The sequence below is a fragment of the Lytechinus pictus genome, chromosome 18 (genome assembly GCF_037042905.1).
Source record: "Lytechinus pictus isolate F3 Inbred chromosome 18, Lp3.0, whole genome shotgun sequence".
Taxonomy (NCBI): Eukaryota; Metazoa; Echinodermata; class Echinoidea; order Temnopleuroida; family Toxopneustidae; genus Lytechinus; species Lytechinus pictus.
The window spans coordinates 22,571,811-22,593,482 of record NC_087262.1 but is presented as its reverse complement, the minus strand read 5'-3'; the positions used below and the strand labels follow the sequence as shown (position 1 = coordinate 22,593,482).

The window sequence follows — 21,672 nt, the reverse complement described above, 5'->3', positions numbered from 1 at the left end:
AAAATTTTTGAGTTTATTTTGCTCATTACTCAGCAAGTACACGTTTCTTCCAGAGCCATTAGGCACATTTTTTAAAATTTATACACACAACCATTTGAGTAGTCATTTTATTCAATTCTGTTTGAATTCATGTTTAGATCATTACCACAACTGCCATATCTCTTTAAACTCTTTAAACCAGAGCTCAGAATAGAAGCCAATGGTAAGGATGGAAGGTAGGGAATCTTACTTTCGATGGCCAGATAGAGCTTTCTTTCTCCTTCTCCTTCCTTAGGTTCCTTGCCTGGTGGGAAGTAGGTGCCTCTGATGGTGATCCCTGCTTCACTGTAGTCTTGGATCTGGGCAAGGTTCTCCTACAAAAAAGTACAAAGGACAAAATGAGACATAGATTAGTGGACAAGTCTCATGACTCTAGACCTTGAGATTCATGGTTCGATCCCATTGGTGTTCTTGAGTCACTATGCAAGACATTATAACTGTATGCTTGCCACACTGAGCATATATTCATATGTTTTAGGATGATAAAATCTAATGTGATTTATTTGTACTTGCCATGAATATTCCTGCAGTATGATCGGTTTTGAATGGAAGGAATGTTCCACAGGGAGTGGACATGGTGCATAGTCATGTGAGGAATAGAAATCGTATCACCAATATTACAATTTGAATAAAAACAATCCAATATCACATAAATAAGTTAAACATTTTAAGATGGGTGCCTTTGAGTTGCCACAGTGCACTTTTAAAAGGCATATGGCATCACAGAATAGATCATGAACATGAGATGAATTTAACAATAACTATCCAGTAAGTCGCATACATAAACATCACAGCCTATGAACTTGAACATTCAGTCCCATACATTACCTTTGATGTGACCTTCCACCTGGCAGTCTGTGGGAAGTCATTGATTTCCAATTCCTCCTCATATTTCCTGAAAGTTGGTTTGGGCTGCTCCTCCTCCTTCTCTTCTTCGTTAATCTTTGGAATGTAGTTGAGTTTGGCATTGAGTTTACCTGCCAGCTGCTCGGCCCTCGTGAATGCCTGTGTCAAAGGTAATCGGTAAATAAAAAGTGATAGACAAGTGCAGCTTTATCAATACGTCATCAGACCATTTATTCAACATTAAGCATTTCCTTGAAGTCTTCAATATTTCAAGATTAAGAAAAAACAGTTTAACAGCTGAATTGCTGAATTATTGTGCTTTATAAAATACAACTGAAGGTAAAATCTGATACCCCCATCTCTCTCCCTCTCTCTTTTACTGTTTGCACCGCTTCCTCCACGTAAGCCAAGAATCATATCACTGGGGATCAGAAAAAGAGTATCCAGTGTATGTTATTCTCTACACTTGTAAAGATATCTGTATTACTTTTTCTTCTGCTCTCCCTCCCTAACCTCTGTCTCTCAAACACCTCTCCCACACTTCCAATCTACTTCTATTATTCTTTGTCAATCTCTATATCTCTCCTACTCTCTCAGTGCCCATAATTTCCAGCTCCACACCCTCACATCAGCTCCATACTGTAAACTCATTCTTATACCCCTTTCTCTTTTTTTTTTAATCTCCATGTTACTCCCTAAATCAAACATATGGAATAAACTGCCCGATACTTTAAAATCATCTGTTACATTCTCATCATTAAAACGTAGATTGAAACAAAACCAACAATCATCTACTTATAATTAAAATATAATTCAAACTCCTGTCAAAAGGAGAGGGGGTTGATTTCGGTATTGTTTGTGTCGGTTATCATATTTGGCATTATTCTATTTGTGTTTTTAATTGTAAGATAATGTAGTAATCAAGGGAGTCGGCTTTGACAGGTGGATGGCCTTTCTTACTTCCTACATCCGCTACATTTTCTTTTCATTTCTTTTACGTTTCTACTATTTTTCTATTGCTTATACTGTGATTTAAATTCTTTTACTCTTTTTGTTGCTGTATCATATTAAAGATAAATTCCAGTTCTGGTAACGATCTCAAAATGACTTTTTACAGAATCTAATATAATGACCACCCAAGTGTCTGTTTGTATGAATAAAAAATATGTGCCAAAGGATTCTGGAAGAAATTGTGTAATTGCTGAGAAATAAGCAAAATAAGCGCGGATTCGGTCACTTCCGTCAGGTCTTTATTCCAGCAATAATAATACACTGTCCCACGTGTGCCTATCTGTGTTGGCGATTTTCAGTGTGATCGTATTTCAGCTTAGATTTTATGATTTCACAAAGTTCAGTTTATGTAACTGTACCAGATCTAGATCCACGATGATATAGTCTTACTTAACCTTGGTTTTACAGACTTTCTCACAAAATAAGTGTTTTACTGCAACTACTATCATTTAGCTTTAACCTTGTACATGTGTTTTTTAAAGGATGTCAAATAAATGAATTGAATAACTTACGGATACAGAAGGTTGCCCAAGCGTAGCGCCTTTCATCACAGCTTGGGTAGCCTGCTGTATCATATCCACGCTCCTCTCGCTCTCCAAATTCTTATTGATCTTTGCGGCCATCCGCTTAGCCAGGCTCAACATGGCCTGGTTGGCCCCAGCGGGTACAGCAGCGGCCCCGCCCGGTACCACGCCCGGTTGCTGGGGTGTGGCAGGATTCACTTGGGGTTGCTGGATGACGGGCATTTCGTCCGCCGTGACGTCCTTGACGCGTCGCTTCGATGCAAACATGGTTTCGATCTTCTCGTCGATCTGCAGATAAATGAAAGTAAAGCATACAAGTAGTTTTTGCATTCAACGATATGTCTTGAACAATGATCTTACTGTTAGGTGTTTTGAGTGTGAATCAGGTTAAATTGTTTAAAACATGCAATTATTCATCAACATGAAGCTTATTCATTTCAATCAGGATTAGTTATACAAGTCACAAGAGAGATATTTTGAAAAAATCATTAACAAAACCTAAATCTCCATTACAATAATTCTTCATAACTAGATCACATCTCAACAGATATCAAATTGTTGCATAATAAAGATTATTCTTACATCCATGCCGGCATCTTCATCATCGGAATCTTGAAGACCAAGAGCAGCTTTCTGAAGCTTCTTCTTCTCATTGGCAAGTTCTCTCTCGGTATCATCAAACTTGAAACCTTTTCCGCTGAAACCACTATTCCTAATCACCTCTTTGCCTTCCTATAGATATAAAATAAGAATATTACACAATGAAACTCAAAACTAATGATAAATTGCTAAAGTCCACATTCTGACATAAAATCAATAATATAATCTAAAATATTTGATAGCAGAAATCAAGCAGCAGAATTAAAGTTCTTTAGATTTTTTTTAATACTGTGAATTGCCAGGATAGGAATGTGATGCTAAATCCTTCTTAAGCTCCATGAGGAAATCTTAAATTTGTTGGACATATTACTATGAGATGCAATAATATTGCATATTAAAATATTTCCTTTCTTTCAAATATCCAATCGACATCAGATGCAATCAATATTCTAAAAAATGTTAGAAAATTTATGGTTGAAAGGATGCCTTCTGAATCTACTACTCACAGATTTTTGTTGATTACAGTAGAAGCTCCACATCTCTGTAAGCTCTCCAGGTACCTTGGAACCACTCAGCTCAAAGGCCTTGATGACATCCCCGGCATACTTGGCCTGCTCAGGGGTCAGGAAGGTGTAGGAGAATCCCTTGTTTCCTGCTCTCCCTGTGCGCCTGAAGCACAAAAGATAACAAGGAGCCAAGATTGAAGATAAACAAAAATGGAGCATACGAACGGACAGACAACCCCGAGGCATAATGCCTCCGAAACCTACTAACAGTAGTAGTGTCCTGGTCTAGTGGTTCTGACGCTTGCCTTTCAGTCAGAGGGCCGTGGGTTGGAATCCCAGCCATGGTGTTATTTCTTAAAGGGGAATGCAACCCAAATTAAAACTTTTTATAAGAAAAAGAAAAATCAGACAAGTTGATAGGTGAAAGTTTGAACAATATTAGACGAACAACAAGAAAGTTATGAATTTTAAAAAGTTGTAAATATTGGTAATCACTATACTCATGGAGACTTCAAATTGGCCGCATATGGGATGTCATAGTGATGTAAGGCAAGGACTACTCTTCCATGTACTCCAATACATATTATGGCTAAAATGTCATTTTTACCAAAAGTTTTATTTCAAATTATATTTTTCTTTCATGAGGACATTAAACAATACACTACCTTGGTTATATTTAGATTACTGCCCCAGAGGAATGAGTACTTAAGGGAAAACCACAAATCCCTGATAATAAAGTACATGGCCTATGGGAAAGTTGTCCTTGCCCCTTGTCATAATTTACTTACCCAGTTGCCAATTTGAAATCTACATACTATTAGTGATCTCAATTTTAAAGCAGCTATAACTTTCTTATTGCTTGTCTGATTTCTTTCAAACTTTCACCATTCTGTTTAATTTATTTTTCTCCTTCCCAACATAACATTTTATGGCCAAGGCTGGATTCCCCTTTAAAGCAACAAGAAATTAATCCACTTGGTGCTGCACTCAATCCAGGTAAGGTAAGTGGCAGGAATTTATTCCTGGAAATGCAGAAGCATGTAACAACTGCACTGCTAAACCAGTGCCATGTCTTACAAAGTGTTACAATTGATCCAATCAATCGTAACTCTATGGAAATCCATCAGTGTTTTTTTTTTCTAAATTTGCAAAATATCCTTTTTAAACAAAGGTAAACACACCAAATTGTCAAGAAAATAATGAATTTAAAACATCATCTAGAAAACATATTGAACAAACATGCACTTTAGATGTGGGCATTGCTGGTGTTCCATAGTTGAGGTTCATCAGATCAATCAAAACTCTGTGAGATGGGATAACTATTCTGCATTTAATCATTGTAGATCCCTTGGAGACTTCTGATAAAGTGAGTGATAAGTGCTCATTAGCATGTGTAATTATCATTATTATAATCACTGAATGATTGAGAGACAACCAGTTGATCCTGGGCCAAGAGGACAAAATCAAATACCAAGTTATAAATGCACGCTTTTGATTGGTTGAAAATCAACTTGTGTTTGATTTTTGGAGATGCATTTGATTGCGGCTCTTTCTGCAACTTGCCTCCAACCATACAACTACTAAGCTTGAATGACGTGAGGGTGATTTTCTAAAAAGCTGAAATCAATTTTTAAAATGTGTGGACAAATCAAATCTCATAAAATTGATCTCATCTCTCTTTTAATTGATCTTACCTCTCTTGAAATTTATTCAAGCAGTTTACTGAATCAATAAAACTACAAATTTATGTCCATGTTTACACGAGACCATTTTACAAAATCACACCATGGTTAAAGAATCCTTGTAAAGAGAACTGGTACATCCCATCCTTTGATTCATGGGCCCGTATTCTGAAGTCGTTTAACTTAAACTCAGGTTTAAAGTTGTGGTTTAAGTATGGAGAGCCAATTGTTACATAAATCACTAACAGTAGAGATATCATACTTCAGCTCATTTGGCTCACAAATCATTCATAATTGTCTAGGAAGTATAAACAGATTATTGTCTTCACCATCGATGAATCAGGAAAGAGCACAGTAAACATAAGAAACATACAACTTAATAAATAATTTTGATACTTTTGGCTTCCCATACTTAAACCACAACTTTAAACCTGAGTTTAAGTTAAACCCGACTTCAGAATACAGGCCATGTAGTCTAACTATTTCTTAATATATCTATGAAAACCGATATTTATCCCCTTACCCAACTCTGTGTACATAATCCTCGTAGTGATTAGGACAATCGTAGTTGATAACAAGAACAAGTTTCTTCACATCCAGACCTCTTGCTGCCACCGATGTTGCAACAAGGATCTTCACATTAGCAGCTTTGAAATCCTGAATGAAAATAAAATCAAAATGAAGTGAAACGAAAAAATATTATGCCTACATCACTCCAAATACTGAGAATTTAGCCTAAGTCCCTGTGCCAGTATTCAATTGAAAGTATTAAGTAATTATAGTACTTCACACTTTATTTGGCTAAGCAGAATGCTTAAACTTGTATTCAGATCGCATCTAAGTATTTAGACTTTATCAAGCCAAATTGAAGCAAAATACTTAGGGGAAGGCGGGGTAAGTTGAGCATAGGGGCAAGTTGAGCCACCACCCCCAGGCCAATAATGAATGAGTCAGACATTGTGGTGGTGTAATGTATTGTTGACCCATTGCATAACCCCTAACCCCACCACATTGTTTTCAACTTTGAAACAAAAAGTAATTTTTTAGAGGGAAAAATACAAATTTCAGCAAAAAAGTAAAAAAAGGGTGTGAAATAGATAAGTGCTTTTTACCCGAACACATCTTTGAATATAATAAAGAAATAAGAACAATATTGTTAGTCCAGGTATGGATTCTCATTCTTGTCATAGTCTTTTAGATGATGGATGCATAAGAAATTTGTGGATGTGAAAATATCGCATTAAGTTTGGACTGGGGTTATTTGAGCCAGCCAACATGGGGCAAGTTGAGCCATAGTAATTCTTATGGTAATGTATAATAAAAAAAAAACTTAAAAAGCCATTGATATGCAGGCAGAAAGGGGCAAATTCACATGATAATTCATATACTTTTAGTGGATGTTAGTATTTATAGAGAATTAGCAAGTGAAAAGACTTAAAATACAAAATTGACATGATGGCTCTTCCCGCATACATTTTGTACATAGTTTTTGTGGCTCAACTTACCCCAGAAGGTGGCACAATTTACCCCATAGATGGGACAAGTTGAGCCATTTGACATCGTTTTTTTCAAAGGTCACAATGACTTTCAGTGTGGGGGTAGAAAGTTATATATAGGTGAAAAATATTTCCCAAGAATCATTTCTAAAGGCTAGGTACTTATTTCTACAATATTATTAGTCATATCAATTCTAACATGCAAAATGCAAAAAGTGTCACAACTTACCCCGCCTTCCCCTACTAATAACCATTGTAACATCACAAAGCCAAATAATGAGCAATGCATGTATCCATCTGTGCGCAGTTTTTCATTTATGTGAGTTCAAAGTATAAGTAATATTTGGATTTTCAGTAGAAGAACAAATTGCAATGTAAGCCCCAAAATAGTTTGATAGTTTTTCTCTTATGACCAAAAATGCTAATCAAATTTGTAAAGAAAAAATAACTCCCTGATGGGTCTAATAAAAACTCTCCAAAAAAAAACCCACTGGGGTTGACTTGTACATCATTTAAAAAAAAAAAAGTCAGGGGAAAAAGGATACCTGAATGATGGAATCTCTGTCATACTGGTCGATACCACCGTGTAAAGCAAGGCATGGGTAGGATGCTTTCATTAGATCTTTGAGTAGAAGATCTGCAGATTCCTGCTTCTCCACAAAGACTAGGATCTGTCCTTCGTCATAGTAACCCAACAGTTCAAGAAGCTTCAAGAACTTCTGATCCTCCTCAAGAATCAACTGCAGTATAAAGGACAATGAGAAAATGAAATTCTATGGCCCATATTCTGAAGTCGGGTTTAACTTAAACTCGGGTTTAAAGTTGTGGTTTAAGTATGGATAGCCAATTGTTACATAAATCGCTAACAGTAGAGATATCATATTTCAGCTCATTTGTCTCTCAAATCATTCATAATTGTCTAGAAAGTAAAAATAGATCATTGTCTTCACCAACGATGAATCAGGAAAGAGCACTGTAAACATTTATGCTCAATATTATACTGTTTCTTGTTTTCCGAAGTAAGAATGCTCGTCTGTAAAATTGTACTTGATTTGTATTACTTTATATTATTTTGTATTATGTTTTGAATGGAAATGGAATAAAGAATTGAATTGAATTGAATTGAAAAAGAAACATACAACTTAATAAAAATGTTGACACTTTTGGCTTCCCATAATTTTAGCACAGAGTTAGACCATGGTCTAAGTTAAACCTGACTTCAGAATACGAGCCTATGTTTTTATTTGCTTTTTAATAACAGGAAGAGCAGCTCCATAGTTGTGGAAAAGTCCAGCAACCTTGCTGATGAATCATGAAAAAAGAAATCTCTTCATGGTATTCAAAACACCAGAAGACCAACTTCACTTTCATAATATCTTTAGAACTATCCTCCAGTTTAGTCAAGAAATTTATAAAGCATCAATATCTAGTGCTTGCTCAGAGGCATTGTTCCAATCTAAGCACTGCTATCAAGTTTTTTCATCAGGGGCTCTTTACACAATGCTTAGCAATTGGTCAAAGAACAATCTGTATGACTGCTTGAATTTACAATCAATCATGAAAATCATTTAATCAATCAGTCGCTAACCTTTGTTTTAGGGAACCTTGATCATCTTGCACGGATCGTAAGTATCATTTGAGGGGTAACTACATGTACCAAAAATTGAGGCTATAATAGAACCTGGGGGGTGTTTCACAAAGATTTAAGTGTGACTTAAATCGCACTTAAATGCCGACGCGTATCTGAAATGCAACGCGCAATCTAATTGATCAATATACAATAGTGCGCTTCCTCTTTGCATGATCTCACCAATGCGGTCATGGCTTTTATACCGTGCACAACTAGGCATTTAAGTGCGACTTTAAGTCATAATTAAATCTTTGTGAAACACCCCCCTGTTATAGTAGCCACCTGTCTATAAAGGTCACAGTTTTGCTTGCCTTTGGTGATCACTATACACATTTCACTATCATAAGTATTGGTGAACTCAGTCATCCAACATAAATTGGTTCATTGACAGTGAGCCGTCATCCTATTATCACACATGACATTAAGACTGTAGAGTTGATCACTGGCGCACTGGATACACACATGATATTTACAAATGTGGCACAGCACTTCTTCACTAAACCAATTTTTATTAGGAAGCTGAGTTTACAAATTAGTACGCACAATGAATATTGACAAAGCAATTATTTTCCCCATCAAATACAATTCCATCTTCCTTCTAAACATAAACTCACAGCATGCTGGGTGACATCGGAGCACACCACGCTACGACCTCCAACCTGGACTTCAATAGGCTTGGTCAAGATCTTCCTGGCCAATGCTTCCATCTGACGGGGAAACGTGGCAGAGAACAAGACTGTCTGCCTATCAGGGCGGATGTTCTCTACAATCTTCATCACCTGGAAAGTTTGGAAGAAATATCCACTGGCTAGTCATTCTCCAAGTAAAAGCAATGTCTTAAACAATCTTACATTCCATCAAATACATGTTCATTACCAAGTCATTTTCTGCCTTGCACCTAACAAATAAAGATCTCACGTTTTACAAAAGAAGTCAGAAAAAACCCTTATCCTATTTTCGAAAGTCATTCATCAACTGCCTGGCATCTATTCTTCATGTAGCTTTCTATATTCTCCCCTAAAGACTTATACTACGACCCGTCATAATGAGATTTATACATGTAAGCATCAACTAACAACATTAGGGTATGAATATTCATAACAAAAATATGTTCTGGACAGTCAACCTGCACGAAACATCAAATCTCATCTCCCGCTCCTGCTCTACAGATCCATTTACCGACTCAAAGCCTTCTCTCATCTACTCAAGCCTCTATCACCCCTCTAACTTTACCAGCATTCTACTCAAACTTCTCATCCTGCCTACTACCTAGTTTTTCACTCCTTCTGGCTTACAATTTTAACGACTTCACTCATTCTGAAAAGAATACTCTACTTCCCATCCTCCACTTTCTCACTTTTCCATTTCATTTCAATCTCTATCTACTTTTATCTCAGTTACACATGGCGTACCGTAAACCACCATTGTTCATACCACCATGCAAACCTTCAAACATCAACATTGTATTAAGCGCTACATAAATGTTGCATATTATTATTATTATGTAACTACATCTAACACCTATATCAAGGCTCCACATTAACTTTTTTTGGTGGTGGCCCGTTCGGGCCACCAAAACCATCAAAAATTTTTTTTTGGTGGCCCGATATTAAAGTTAAGTGGCCCGAAAAATATAAAGAAAAACATTAAAAATGAATAAAACAAACTTCTGAAATATTAATTCTGCAGCCACTACCACTATGTTACTTTTACTTTATACATGTAAACCTTGTTTGCTGTTATTTTACTTTGCTAATTGATAAATTTTCTATCGTTGTAAAAATGAAATGATTGAAAGAGAATAAATTAAATGTATTGTTCGCAGGTTGTGTGGACTTTTTTTAAAATCTCTGTATAGAGATAATGGTAAAGTAAATAAATAGTGCATAGCAAATTCAGATAGATGTACAAAACAATGGTTTTTCCTTCCTTCCTCTTTGAATCCTAAAACCTAGAATATGCATGCCCCAAATCCAGTTTATTTCTGTTTTCTCTTTTGCAGCATATTATAGAAGGAGAAAATCACAGAAAAATATGCTGCAAAATTAGAACAATGCATAAAAGGGGGAAACAAACGAAAATAATTTTCAAAAAGTATATTACAAAAAGAAAAAAAAAATAATAACAGAAATTAGTGAAATAAAACAAAAGAAAGAAAATGAAGAAAGAAAAAACAAAGAACAGGGAAAAAAAGAAAAGAAAAAAATTAGAGAGAAAAAAGAAAAGAAAAAGAAAGAAAAATTAATAAAACAAAGTTAATAAAAAAATGGGGAAAAGGGGAAAATTAAGAAGCCATTACATATATTTTTTAACAGCTGTGGCAACAGTCTATTCTGACTGGAATATAATTAAAAGCCAAGCAAATAATTTTCACTTACTTTTTGGGAATGGCACATTTTTATTTTTATATCCTTTAGTTTGTATTATTTTATTTTCAGTAGAAACATATTTTTTAATCAGGCATATTCAATGGGAAGGGGTATAAATGGTTTAACCACTGTCAAAAAAAAATGAAAGGAAAAAAAAAAAAAAACGGCAAAAATTATATCTGGAAAAAAAGTGTGAGAAAAGTCCTTCCCTATATTTGCCAAAATGTTGGGGGGAAAAAATCACATTTCATATCAATGAAATGCCTTCCCAAAGTATTTACTTTCTCAAGAGTGGTTTAAGAAGTCATTTATAAACAAGAAAGAAAGAAACTGTCTGTTTGTTTTTGGCTAGAAAATACACAGCTTCGAAAGAAACCAAGTATCAACATACATACAAATGCACACGTGGGACTGTGATGTACTTGCCTATGTGTTTTATGTGTATTAATTCATGTGGAAATCGGTCTTTTTGAGTCAAAAGAGAGGTCATAATTCCTCTTCTTAATACTTGCAAATAATCAGGATACACCAGATTTTCGTAATGTAGACTGTAGAATTGCATTTCATTGGTGTAAAATGTGACTTTGACTGAGATTTTCAAAGTTCTGTGGAAGATTTCTCAGCAGCAACATTTTTTATCGCAGCTCCCTGAGTCTGAATAGGCTGAGCTAGATCTAGAGCACAGCTGTACGCAGTGGCTTCATGCAAAGCTCACGCCAGCCGGCCGGCGCGTCTGGCTGGATGCTGTAGGCCTAATATGCAAACTTTGTGTGTGTGTATTTGTGTGTAGATCAACAAAAAGGGCGCATGACGAACTGGCTTGCAATTTGAGCTGTAGAAAGTTGATAAATGCGTGCAAAATTGGGAGAAAAATTGCGCTACTTTGAAAATTATTGGTTGCCCGATTCGGGCCACCAAAACTTAACATTTTATCAATAATGGTTGCCCGAGGTGAATTTTTGGTGGCCCCGGGCCACCGGGCCACCGCTAATGTCGAGCCCTGCCTATATGATCAACATGATGTAGTGGTTATTCTATACCTGTGGTTCAAATCCCATGTCAAACATTCTATCCGCTTCATCCAAGACAAGGTAGGTACACCGACGAAGATTTGTAACGCGACCTGCAAATATTTACAGATGTCAAAGATAGAAATAAAAGGAAATACAAAAAGATTAAAATTATAATACTATTCTACTTCCTCAAGTAATAATTGAAATTTATGCAATGAAAAAATATATATCATCAGTATAAAATCTCGCAACATGCAAGGTTTGGGCTCACCCCCTTCCCCCTACAAAAAAATAGCAGAGCTTTTGCCATATTATATATATATATATAATCTTTTAAACGAGTATTAAACATCTTATTTATCTAACAGTCTAACTCACTCTATTACCAAGGTATTTATTCAGAAATCAATATATTACATTGCAATGACATGCTTTAATGCACAAATATCACAAAAAGTTGTTCCATTTGAATATATGTAAACATAAGGAAAGGAAATGTATTCTAATTCAACCTAGTCATTCTTAATCATCGTACTTCACAATTTATCATAATTATAAGTGCTCCGGCCTTTAGGTCACATGACCAAAGAGCTCCGACGACGATCTATTCCTCTGCAGGTAAGTGCCCTTTGGCACTTAACCTTTGACCTTTATAAGCGGCTGCATCATCGATGTCATCACCATCATCTAAATTTCAGGAGGGAAACGCAAGAGAAACATTACTCCTCGCATGTGTGGACAATAAGAACTTAGTTAGAGCCAAGATTACCAATACCAACTCTAATGTTTTACTAAAAATACACCTTAAAACGGATGACTCAACCCAGAGGTCGTAATAACATTTCCATTTTTCTTCAACCAGTCATTAAAATACGAGTATACAATATGAAAGATCTACAAAACGTGTATGCAGTTTACCAAAAGTAGCAATGAAATAGCTTTCTTGTGACACTTTTAACTTTTATTCGGTACTGGCTTGTAAAGCATGTTTTAAAAAACCATTGAATGAAAACAAGAAATGTTTAATATTACCTAAATATGCTACAACCACTTTGTTTCTGATTTAATCAAATATGATATTTAATTCATTTTCATTAAAAGCCAGTTAAATTCTTTCTGAATTGTACTATTTGAAAAATTTGATCCCTAAATTCCTTCAAGAATTGAGGTATAGATGACCTTTTATCTGGCTAAATCCCAAATAACCCATCCTTTCCAAATTCCTATGGCTAGTAAACTACAATAGTGCAATGATAAACTAAACAGATTTTATTTTTTAAGAAGACAAAAGGTTTCCATGATGAGGGCATCACTCTTTTCACACCAGCGCTGAAACGATAACAATATTTCATTAGTAGGTGCCAATATCCATAAAATTGTGTATCAAGACACTATTCTCAAGAACACATAATTTCTCTTTTCTTTCTTTTTTTACTATTCTATCAAAGTCACAATTTCATGAGTTTCATTTTGCTTCTTGTGATGTAGTGGCAATGTACTGAAGAAGGGATTTTTGGCAATGATGGACATCTCAGAATAAGATTACAGGAAAGTTGTACAGAGTTATCATTAAAAAAAGCATACATATATCACATATTTGGACTATTTGGCTGTATTCTTGCCTTGGGGCCCATGGCAAGGTAAGTAGAAAAATTGAAAGAGCCCCCCCCAAAAAAAAAAAAAAAGTTACATGTAAATCTAACTTCTATTCTATATACCCTTATTTCAATCTTATTTATACAAAAATGAACTGAATTTGGTACTATAATCTTTCAAAAGGATATAAAGGAAGAAAATTGTGATAGTAAAGTAACACAATAGTTCTAAATAAACAAATCAATAGATTACAATCTCATGAAAAAAATATTTTCTTTCATAGAATGCTACCATTACCTAAAAACATTTTGCAAACATGATCATTCTCTGATGAAAGGTTATGAATTAATAATCTAAGTCATTATAGAGAGATGTGATACCAATCTGCCAACCTACCATTATTAGCACCAAGCATGTCTATCATTCTTCCTGGAGTGCAAACAATGATCTCTGCTCCACGCTTCAGCTCAGCAATCTAGAAGTGGGGAAGGAAAATGAGAAGGAGAGAAAAACAAATGCAACAATGTTTACAAGTGTATTGCTTGCAAGAAAAAATTGAACACTAATCATACACATCATCATAACTACTAACACTACCATTACCACCAAAACCACCACCACCACCATCATCATCATGGTAAATTGCGACCTTGTCTACAGCCATTTGGTCTAGTTGCCATTTTGATCTTATCCCACTTCATCTACACCCACTTTGTCTCCTTTCTATTTGGCCTCATCTCACATGGTCTAGTCTTGGTTTGTCTACAACGAGTTTGTCTACTTAATATTTTGTGCAACTGCCATTTACCCCATTTACCATGTTGTCTAATTTGGATTTAGTCTTAATTCATTTAATATCAACTTGGTCCACTTTATAGTCTATATGGTTATATGAACTGTTTATGAACAAAAATGTAAAATATCAACTAGATGAAGTGGAAATTAGATCATTTGGGCATTAGACTAAGTTACAGATAGACCAAGTAATTATAAGACCTTGTGATGGTTGGACCCAAAGGTAATTACATCATATTGATAATAGGCCAAGTAGGTTTAATCATGATGTTGTTCAAAGACGATCTGATAGTTGGAAAAAAGTGAATACAAATCATCATTAACATCATAAACATCATCATCATTTTCACAATAACTACCATCATTACCACCATCACCACCACCACCTCCACCATCATCTTCGTTTAATTTAAGCATGACCAGACCTTCAGTTTTGAGGAGCGTGATCGCGCCGGCGCTCCTACTGCGCTCCAAAAACAAATAAGGAGAACAAAAAATCGCGCTCCTAAAAAAAAAAAAAAAATTACAAAAATTTCACATTTTACATCTTTAAATCCATGAAATGGCCATCTATTTTCCATAATTCCTTGAAATTATTTTGATTTAGTTGAAAACTATCAGAGAAATGAAGAATATTCACCTCTTTCCCGACTCTGATTTGAATTTAAACTCGGTAAATATTGTAGTCCCATATGCATGTAGATTTTCAGGAGCGCGATATTTTGTTAACGTATTGACCCAGGCCTAGTTTCACCACAGATTAATTAATAGCTACACAGCTATTGCATATACGATGTTAAGAAAAATCTACAATTTATCATACATGTATTGTATTGAATTGATTTGAGCTCCTCAAGGAGAGCGATTCTGAGGAGCTCAATTGAGCTCCTCAAAAAAATAAGGAGAGCGATTTATTGAGCTCCACGAAATTATAAACGTGAAGGACTGCATGACTAAATAATTTCAGTTAGCTGAACAAACAATTGGTCAGAAAATCTTAGTACCTGTTCACTGATGCCTGTCCCTCCATACACGCATACCGCCCTCAAACCCATGGACTTGGTGAACTTCTTGCACTCCTTGAAAATCTGCATGGCTAATTCTCTGGTAGGAGTCATTATCAAAGCTAGAATGTGACAAGAAAAAATATGGTAATATTAACATCTGAAACCATACAAGGAACCAACCAAGTTAATAAGAGAATGGAAACTCCATCGAAGAAGGAGAAATGGTTATAACCACCGGAGCATTATTAATAATGATGGTAAACTGGAAACTGATTTCACAGGCTAATGATTGATGTTACCATTGTCATTAATATTGATTATAGAATTCCAATTAATGCTAAATTTGAGTCTGAAGTTTATAAAGTAGCTGGTCAACAGTCATTGTGAAAAGGGGGTTTATTCATCAATTCGAAGAGAAGAAAACTTACTCAAAGAATTTTTAATCCTCAAAGGTCTGCAAGGGGGGGGTGGATGGTAGAAAAACTCCTTGATGTTTTCTGCAATATGTCTGCAATGTGCAAAGCAGCTGACACGGCATTTCACATCTATAAATGTCTTTGCAGAATCAAATTTGTAGGACTCAAGAACATGGTACCGAAGCTACACAACAGTTTGTATTTTGCATGTCAAACAGAAAAATTGCTTGAATCCATGATTTAATTTTCACATTCCTAGCCATAAGTCATAAATGTGTGATAATAACTGATTAAAGATTTGACCTTAGATGTCTCAAGTTACAGCATAAGATAAGCATTCCTGCATCTAAGAGGATTGCCAGAATTAATTAACCAATAATCGGGGTCCCATAGCACAAAGCTTTGTGACTGATTTTACAATTGATTTTAACGGTTAAATGTACATTCTAGTCATGGCAATCAATCATAATAATCTATCCTACAATCAATTTCTATGCTATGTAATACTGGGCCCAAAACTCACAGACAGGTCCATCGTCACTCTCAAGAGGGTCTTGGTCCATAATGTGTCTAAACATAGGCAACAGAAACGCCATCGTCTTCCCGCTCCCGGTCTTGGCGATACCGATGAGGTCGCGACCCGACATGATCGCCGGGATGGCTTGGCACTGGATGGGTGTCGGCTTCTCATAGTTATTCCTGGTTTATCGAGGGGAAAGAAGAATATCAATATCGTAAGGGGAGCAAACTGTGTGTGATCTTAGTCTACAGGCACAGACCTTAATCAAAACTTTGATAAACAAATGGGTCTTCACAGAAGACTAGCACATAGAAAACTTGTTGCTTCAAGCAAGAGAGGACCTTCAGCACACATGTCATTGTAGGCTGCCCATTCAGACCCTCTAACTCGAGTGAGGGATTTGCATACTAGTGTGATCTCAGATTTACTCTGCATTTATAGCGTCTTATACTGCACCTTTAGAGATAACAATTGATAATACAGACAATGAATAATCTTATGATTATATTTGTATAGAGAAACTAAAATGTTTTGAGAAGATAAGTACCTATTTTACTACAAAGTTACATAATTATTGCAGTATCAATGTATTCAATAGTGAATTGGTGTGTTATCGTTCAGGTGGGTCTATATTCGAGACTACACAACTCAGAATATTGCATTGTGGGTTAGAAACCTGGTCACATTTGAGTAGTTGAGGACTTGAGGTGATATACAAAGCTATTATTATCATTCATGCTTATCTAGAAATAAGTATACACTCTTGGTGTTCCCAGAGTGATATCACACCACATCACTCGCATCCTTTGGCAAGGCATTTATCTTCATTTGCCACTCTCCATCCAGGTGTAGTAAATGGGTACCCGGTAGGAAGGAATTCCTTGAATGCTCGAGCGCCTGATCAGGGCAGCCAGGCTAAAGCCGCGGTAATAGTATGCAGCGCTTTGAAACATTTGTATTATCATTATTATTATTATATCATAAATCATGAATATTGTCACAAGTATTTACCACACAAATTCACAACTAATCTTTTATACTGTTACAAAGTCATGAATATTACCAACACATACCTTTCACAAGGAAATTTACATCTAGTTGTGAATAATGGGTCTATAATTAAGGGACAACCTTGGAAGTACTTACTTCTTGAGGACTGTGAGGACTCTCTGGGAGACACCGCACTGCACCCAGGAGTCTACTGGTTTAGGACAATTTTTACCACGGACCTTGATTCCTTCCAGGTCAGAACGTCTCTTGTCAACCTCTGTGAAAATACAAAGAGAGCAAATTGAAATTCAGGAGAGTTCCAGGAAATTATAAAACTTTTTGTACATCTCAGTCTGACATAAATTCTTAGTCGTTTAACTTCACTTTAAAAACTGCTCAAGACATACTAATTTGAGAGCATTGCAAATTTACACAGGAACTAGAAACCAAAGATTAATTATTTTACAATGCTCTAACATAAAGGGGGTCTGATTTAGATACTACATGGTCATTCGACCTTTTGGAATATTCATATCAATGTACATCAGACAAACTTCATAGGATATTTATTAAAAGGCCCTTTTTTAATAGGACAAGTTTTTTTTTCTTCCTCAGAAGAATCTTACACTAAAGATCAGATAGGGTTTTTTGCCAAGAAAAGCCCTTTGTTGTGTGTTTAACATAAAATCACAATAATAACAAGATATTAAGCGAAGAAAAACCTTGTTTTCCAGACTTAAACCTCACCTTCTGGGGTAAGACGGGCAAGCTCCGGTACCTCTATGTAGAAATCTTTCCTGTAGGGTTGATATTCAATCTTAGAATGATCTACCTTGGCTAATTCTTTCTTCTTCTTCTGCTCAATGGCTGCCATGGTGTCCATCAGGGTACTCTCTTTTTCTTCCTCAGAGGAATACTACAAGGAGATAAAAGGGCAATAGTCAATAATATTCCACCTTCATTAAGAGCACTATTCACCAGTAAAGTCTCTTTCTTCTTCTTCTGTAAAATGGCATATAGTCATTACTATTTGACGTTTATGAAGTACTCTAAATCAGTAAAGATTCTTTCTTCTCTGCTCAATGGCTGCCATGGTGTAAATCAGGGTACTCTTTTTTTTTTCTTCCTCAGAAGAATACTACCAGGAGATAAAAGGGCAATAGTCAATAATATTCCACTTTCATTAAATATTCTTTAAATCAGAGAGTCCATTTCTTCTTCTGTAACAGAGCAATGAATATTATTCCACTTTAATTAGGTGCCCTTGTACATCTGGCAATGGCCGCCAAGGTGTCCATGAAGGTATTCTCTTTCTTTCTTCCCCGGACGAATACTATTAGGAGATTAAAAAGGCATTAGTTGTTAATATAATAGTCAATTTAAGGGGGGTATTTATGTGTGGTCCCATTCACATATTTTTGTGTGCATTGCATGTGATCTTAGTAGACTTGAAATATAATAAATAAATAAATAAATAATAAATAAATTAATTAATGAATATATGAATAAATAAACACTATATATTAGATTTATTTGCATTGTGATAGTTAATATTTTCTGCAAATTTTTAGGAAGTTCTTTCTTTCAACCTCATGACCCAGGTCTGTTTCATAAAGGCTCGTTATGACAGCTTCACAATATCTATAACAACTTCACTATCAGCCATTCAAATTGAAGGATTTCAGTAGCTATAAACTGTTATTTCAAATTTGTTATTATAACAAGTTATATGTAACGTGCTCCAGAAGTAAGGGTTTTCTTTAATTGTTTACAGCAGAGCTTGTTTCAGCCAGTGAACTTTAAATGGTTCCACAACATTGGCGACAATTGCACTAATGGAATGACCAATTTGAACCATGGATTTAACACTATACCCTATCCTAAACCTAACACAAAACCCTATTACAATCCTAACCCTATCTTAGACAAAATAAAGTGCGGAGTAACCGTCGCCAGAGCAAGTGTTGTGTCACTCTGTAAACTACAGGTACACACGAAGGTTATTAATGACAGACAATGAGGCCCGTATTCTGAAAAGAAGTTTCAATTGTGCCATGGTACAAAACCATTGTTTATGCAGATTTCATGTATCATTGCTCTTCAATTCAGCATGCTTTGCTGAAAGCGTGCTTTTATAATTGGACCAATAGTGTACGCGATGAACTAAGCGTGGAGCGTTGTGGCCCAGATGTGGAGCGTTGTGGCCCAGTGGATTAGTCTCCGGACTTTGAAACAGAGGGTCGTGGGTTCAAATCCCAGCCATTGCGTAGTTTCCTTCAGCAAGAAATTTATCCACATTGTGCTGCACTCTACCCAGGTGAGGTGAATGGGTACCTGGCAGGAATTCATTCCTTGAAACGCCCCAGCGCTGTAAAAGGCTGCGGGGCTAAAGCCAGGGTAATAATATCCAAGTCCTTTGGAAGCGCATAGAGACGTTATTTATAATGTGTTATGCGCTATACAAGAACTGTCTATTATTATTATTATTAAGCATAATTATGTGCACAAATCATGGTTTTGTACCATGGTACATTTGAAACCTCTTTGAGAATACAAGTCACAAGGTTGATTTACATCCTACCTCCATGGCATCTTGATCATTCTCCATGAGTTCCCCTTTCCTCCTGGGTGTGGTGACCACCGGTGTGGGGACCGGAACACTCTTCTTCTTCACTACACCTGTTACTATGCTGAACTTAGGGGCCTGAAGAAGAAAACAAATATTTCAAGGAGAAATTAGTAATTGTAATAGTAATTCTAATGATGATGATGATGATGGTGATGATGAAGACAACGATAATGATGATGATAATGATGATGATGATGATGAAGAAGATGATGATGATGATGATGGTGGTGGTGGTGGTGGTGGTGATGGTGGAAATGATTGAAATGATGGTGATGATAATAAGAATGCTATTGTATATTCATAATTTCATATTACATGAATACATTGCGTACACATCTATTGAAAAATTGGTCATTGTGTTCTGATATTATCCCCGGTTACAAAGCTGTATTACTCACAAAGGTTTCCTGTCAAAAACCATTTACACCTTGGTATAGAGTGGCAAACTGGGATTTTTAAGACATCTCCGACATTAATTAGTTTAGCTTAAATACGATCCCTGAACTATATCTTACCTCTCCTGTGCCATTTCCATTATTGTTGGCTTTTACTGCCTTCTCAACCGGTGGAGGAGTCTTCTTGTCCTTACTGCTAATTTTCTTCACCTCCGCCTGCACACCCATCATGAAAGCATCAAGAGGGTCGATGTCATCGTCGTCATCCTCCTCCGTCTTCTTCTCATCCTCCTTCTTGTCGACGTCCATCTTTTCCTCGTCGTCGTCGTCCTTACCCAGACTTCCAGGGGGTGACTTCTTACTTTCTTTAGATTCCTGGAAGATAACCGATAGAAGTGTGCATTATAGAATCATAAACTCTAGGAGGTGTTTCTTAATGATCATTTGCACTTGCTTTATACTGATACATGAAAACACATAGGTCGTCATTTCAGTGGATTCTCTTACAATTTATTTTGTGATCATTACAATAGAGGGGGGGGGTTCCGGAATAAGTTAAGTCCAACTAAAAATCACACTTCCATTCTATCAAAAGTTGCGTGTGCTATATAACACATCCATGCAGTGGTCAGATCATGCTAAAGTTAATCACATAACCACATATTCAGAGATTAGGTGTTTAATATCATGTACGCATTGCCACTTAAGTTTGACTATTATTCAGGCTTATTTCTTTGTGAAACACCCACAGTTGTTGTAATGAAAATATAATGAATTGTGACATAATAAATCAAAATGACAATCCAAGTGTTTCATGAAGTAGGAAAAACTAGTATGTACTGAATGATTCTGGCAGAAAAGTAGTAATTTCTCTGTAATAAGCAAAATTGGCATAGTATACTGTAAGAACATTCTTATTCAGGTATGTTTTAAAAAGATAAAAAATGTTCTCACTGCATTGTATATCTAGGTCATGTGTAACACTGGTCTATTTATATTATTGTTATTGTTGTTGTTGTTGCTATTATTATTTATTCGGCAAAGAAAAAACAAGAAAGGATACATTTCAGTATAAGCAATACAAGATAAGGAATATCAACCATGGGAACGCCATTTAGTTTACTAAAAGTTTATTAAATTACTATATTATGATCCTGATAAATTTGTAAAATGGATATGTACATCCTCTCCATTATTTTATGTTTGGGGTGGATGGAAAGACATAATTCTCAAGAGGACAGCCATATAGAAAAATCTCTGTCTTCTTTTTTTTTTTACAAAAAGTACTTGGACAGAAACATGTTTTTTACTATCTGCTTAAAACAACCCAATGTAGTGAAGAAAGAGGTCCAATCCAATTGGGTGATTTCAAGTCCTGTGCCACCCTTGGTGTTGGTGTTGAAATTTGGCTTCCCCTAGCTCCAAAACTTATTCAGAGTTTGTAAAACTGATCCAGATCACATTACTGACATCTCAACAACTATAGTGAGTGACTTTTTGGGACCATCTTCATTTAATGTTTAGTGTTATGATCGTGTAAAATTTGACCTAACACCAACACCAAAAGGTCAACACTGAACTTGAAATCACCCATTGACCTACGAACTT

At 35.8% G+C, this 21,672-nt stretch overlaps 1 protein-coding gene across 1 annotated transcript in view; it reads right to left on the bottom strand.

Annotated features, from left to right (window-relative positions):
• Window positions 1–21,672, bottom strand: part of LOC129281359 (probable ATP-dependent RNA helicase DDX46) — a 34,237-nt gene that overhangs the window by 2,252 nt on the left and 10,313 nt on the right. The window contains exons 6-21 of the mRNA XM_064113127.1: window positions 20,185–20,439; window positions 19,622–19,744; window positions 17,788–17,956; window positions 17,197–17,317; window positions 16,054–16,229; window positions 15,112–15,233; window positions 13,709–13,787; window positions 11,744–11,826; window positions 8,949–9,113; window positions 7,250–7,444; window positions 5,732–5,865; window positions 3,527–3,689; window positions 3,003–3,152; window positions 2,409–2,708; window positions 868–1,044; window positions 230–353 (exon numbers count right to left, since the gene is read on the bottom strand). Coding sequence (XP_063969197.1) covers window positions 230–353; window positions 868–1,044; window positions 2,409–2,708; window positions 3,003–3,152; window positions 3,527–3,689; window positions 5,732–5,865; window positions 7,250–7,444; window positions 8,949–9,113; window positions 11,744–11,826; window positions 13,709–13,787; window positions 15,112–15,233; window positions 16,054–16,229; window positions 17,197–17,317; window positions 17,788–17,956; window positions 19,622–19,744; window positions 20,185–20,439 — 2,536 coding nt within the window. The remainder of the gene's footprint in view (window positions 1–229; window positions 354–867; window positions 1,045–2,408; window positions 2,709–3,002; window positions 3,153–3,526; window positions 3,690–5,731; window positions 5,866–7,249; window positions 7,445–8,948; window positions 9,114–11,743; window positions 11,827–13,708; window positions 13,788–15,111; window positions 15,234–16,053; window positions 16,230–17,196; window positions 17,318–17,787; window positions 17,957–19,621; window positions 19,745–20,184; window positions 20,440–21,672) is intronic.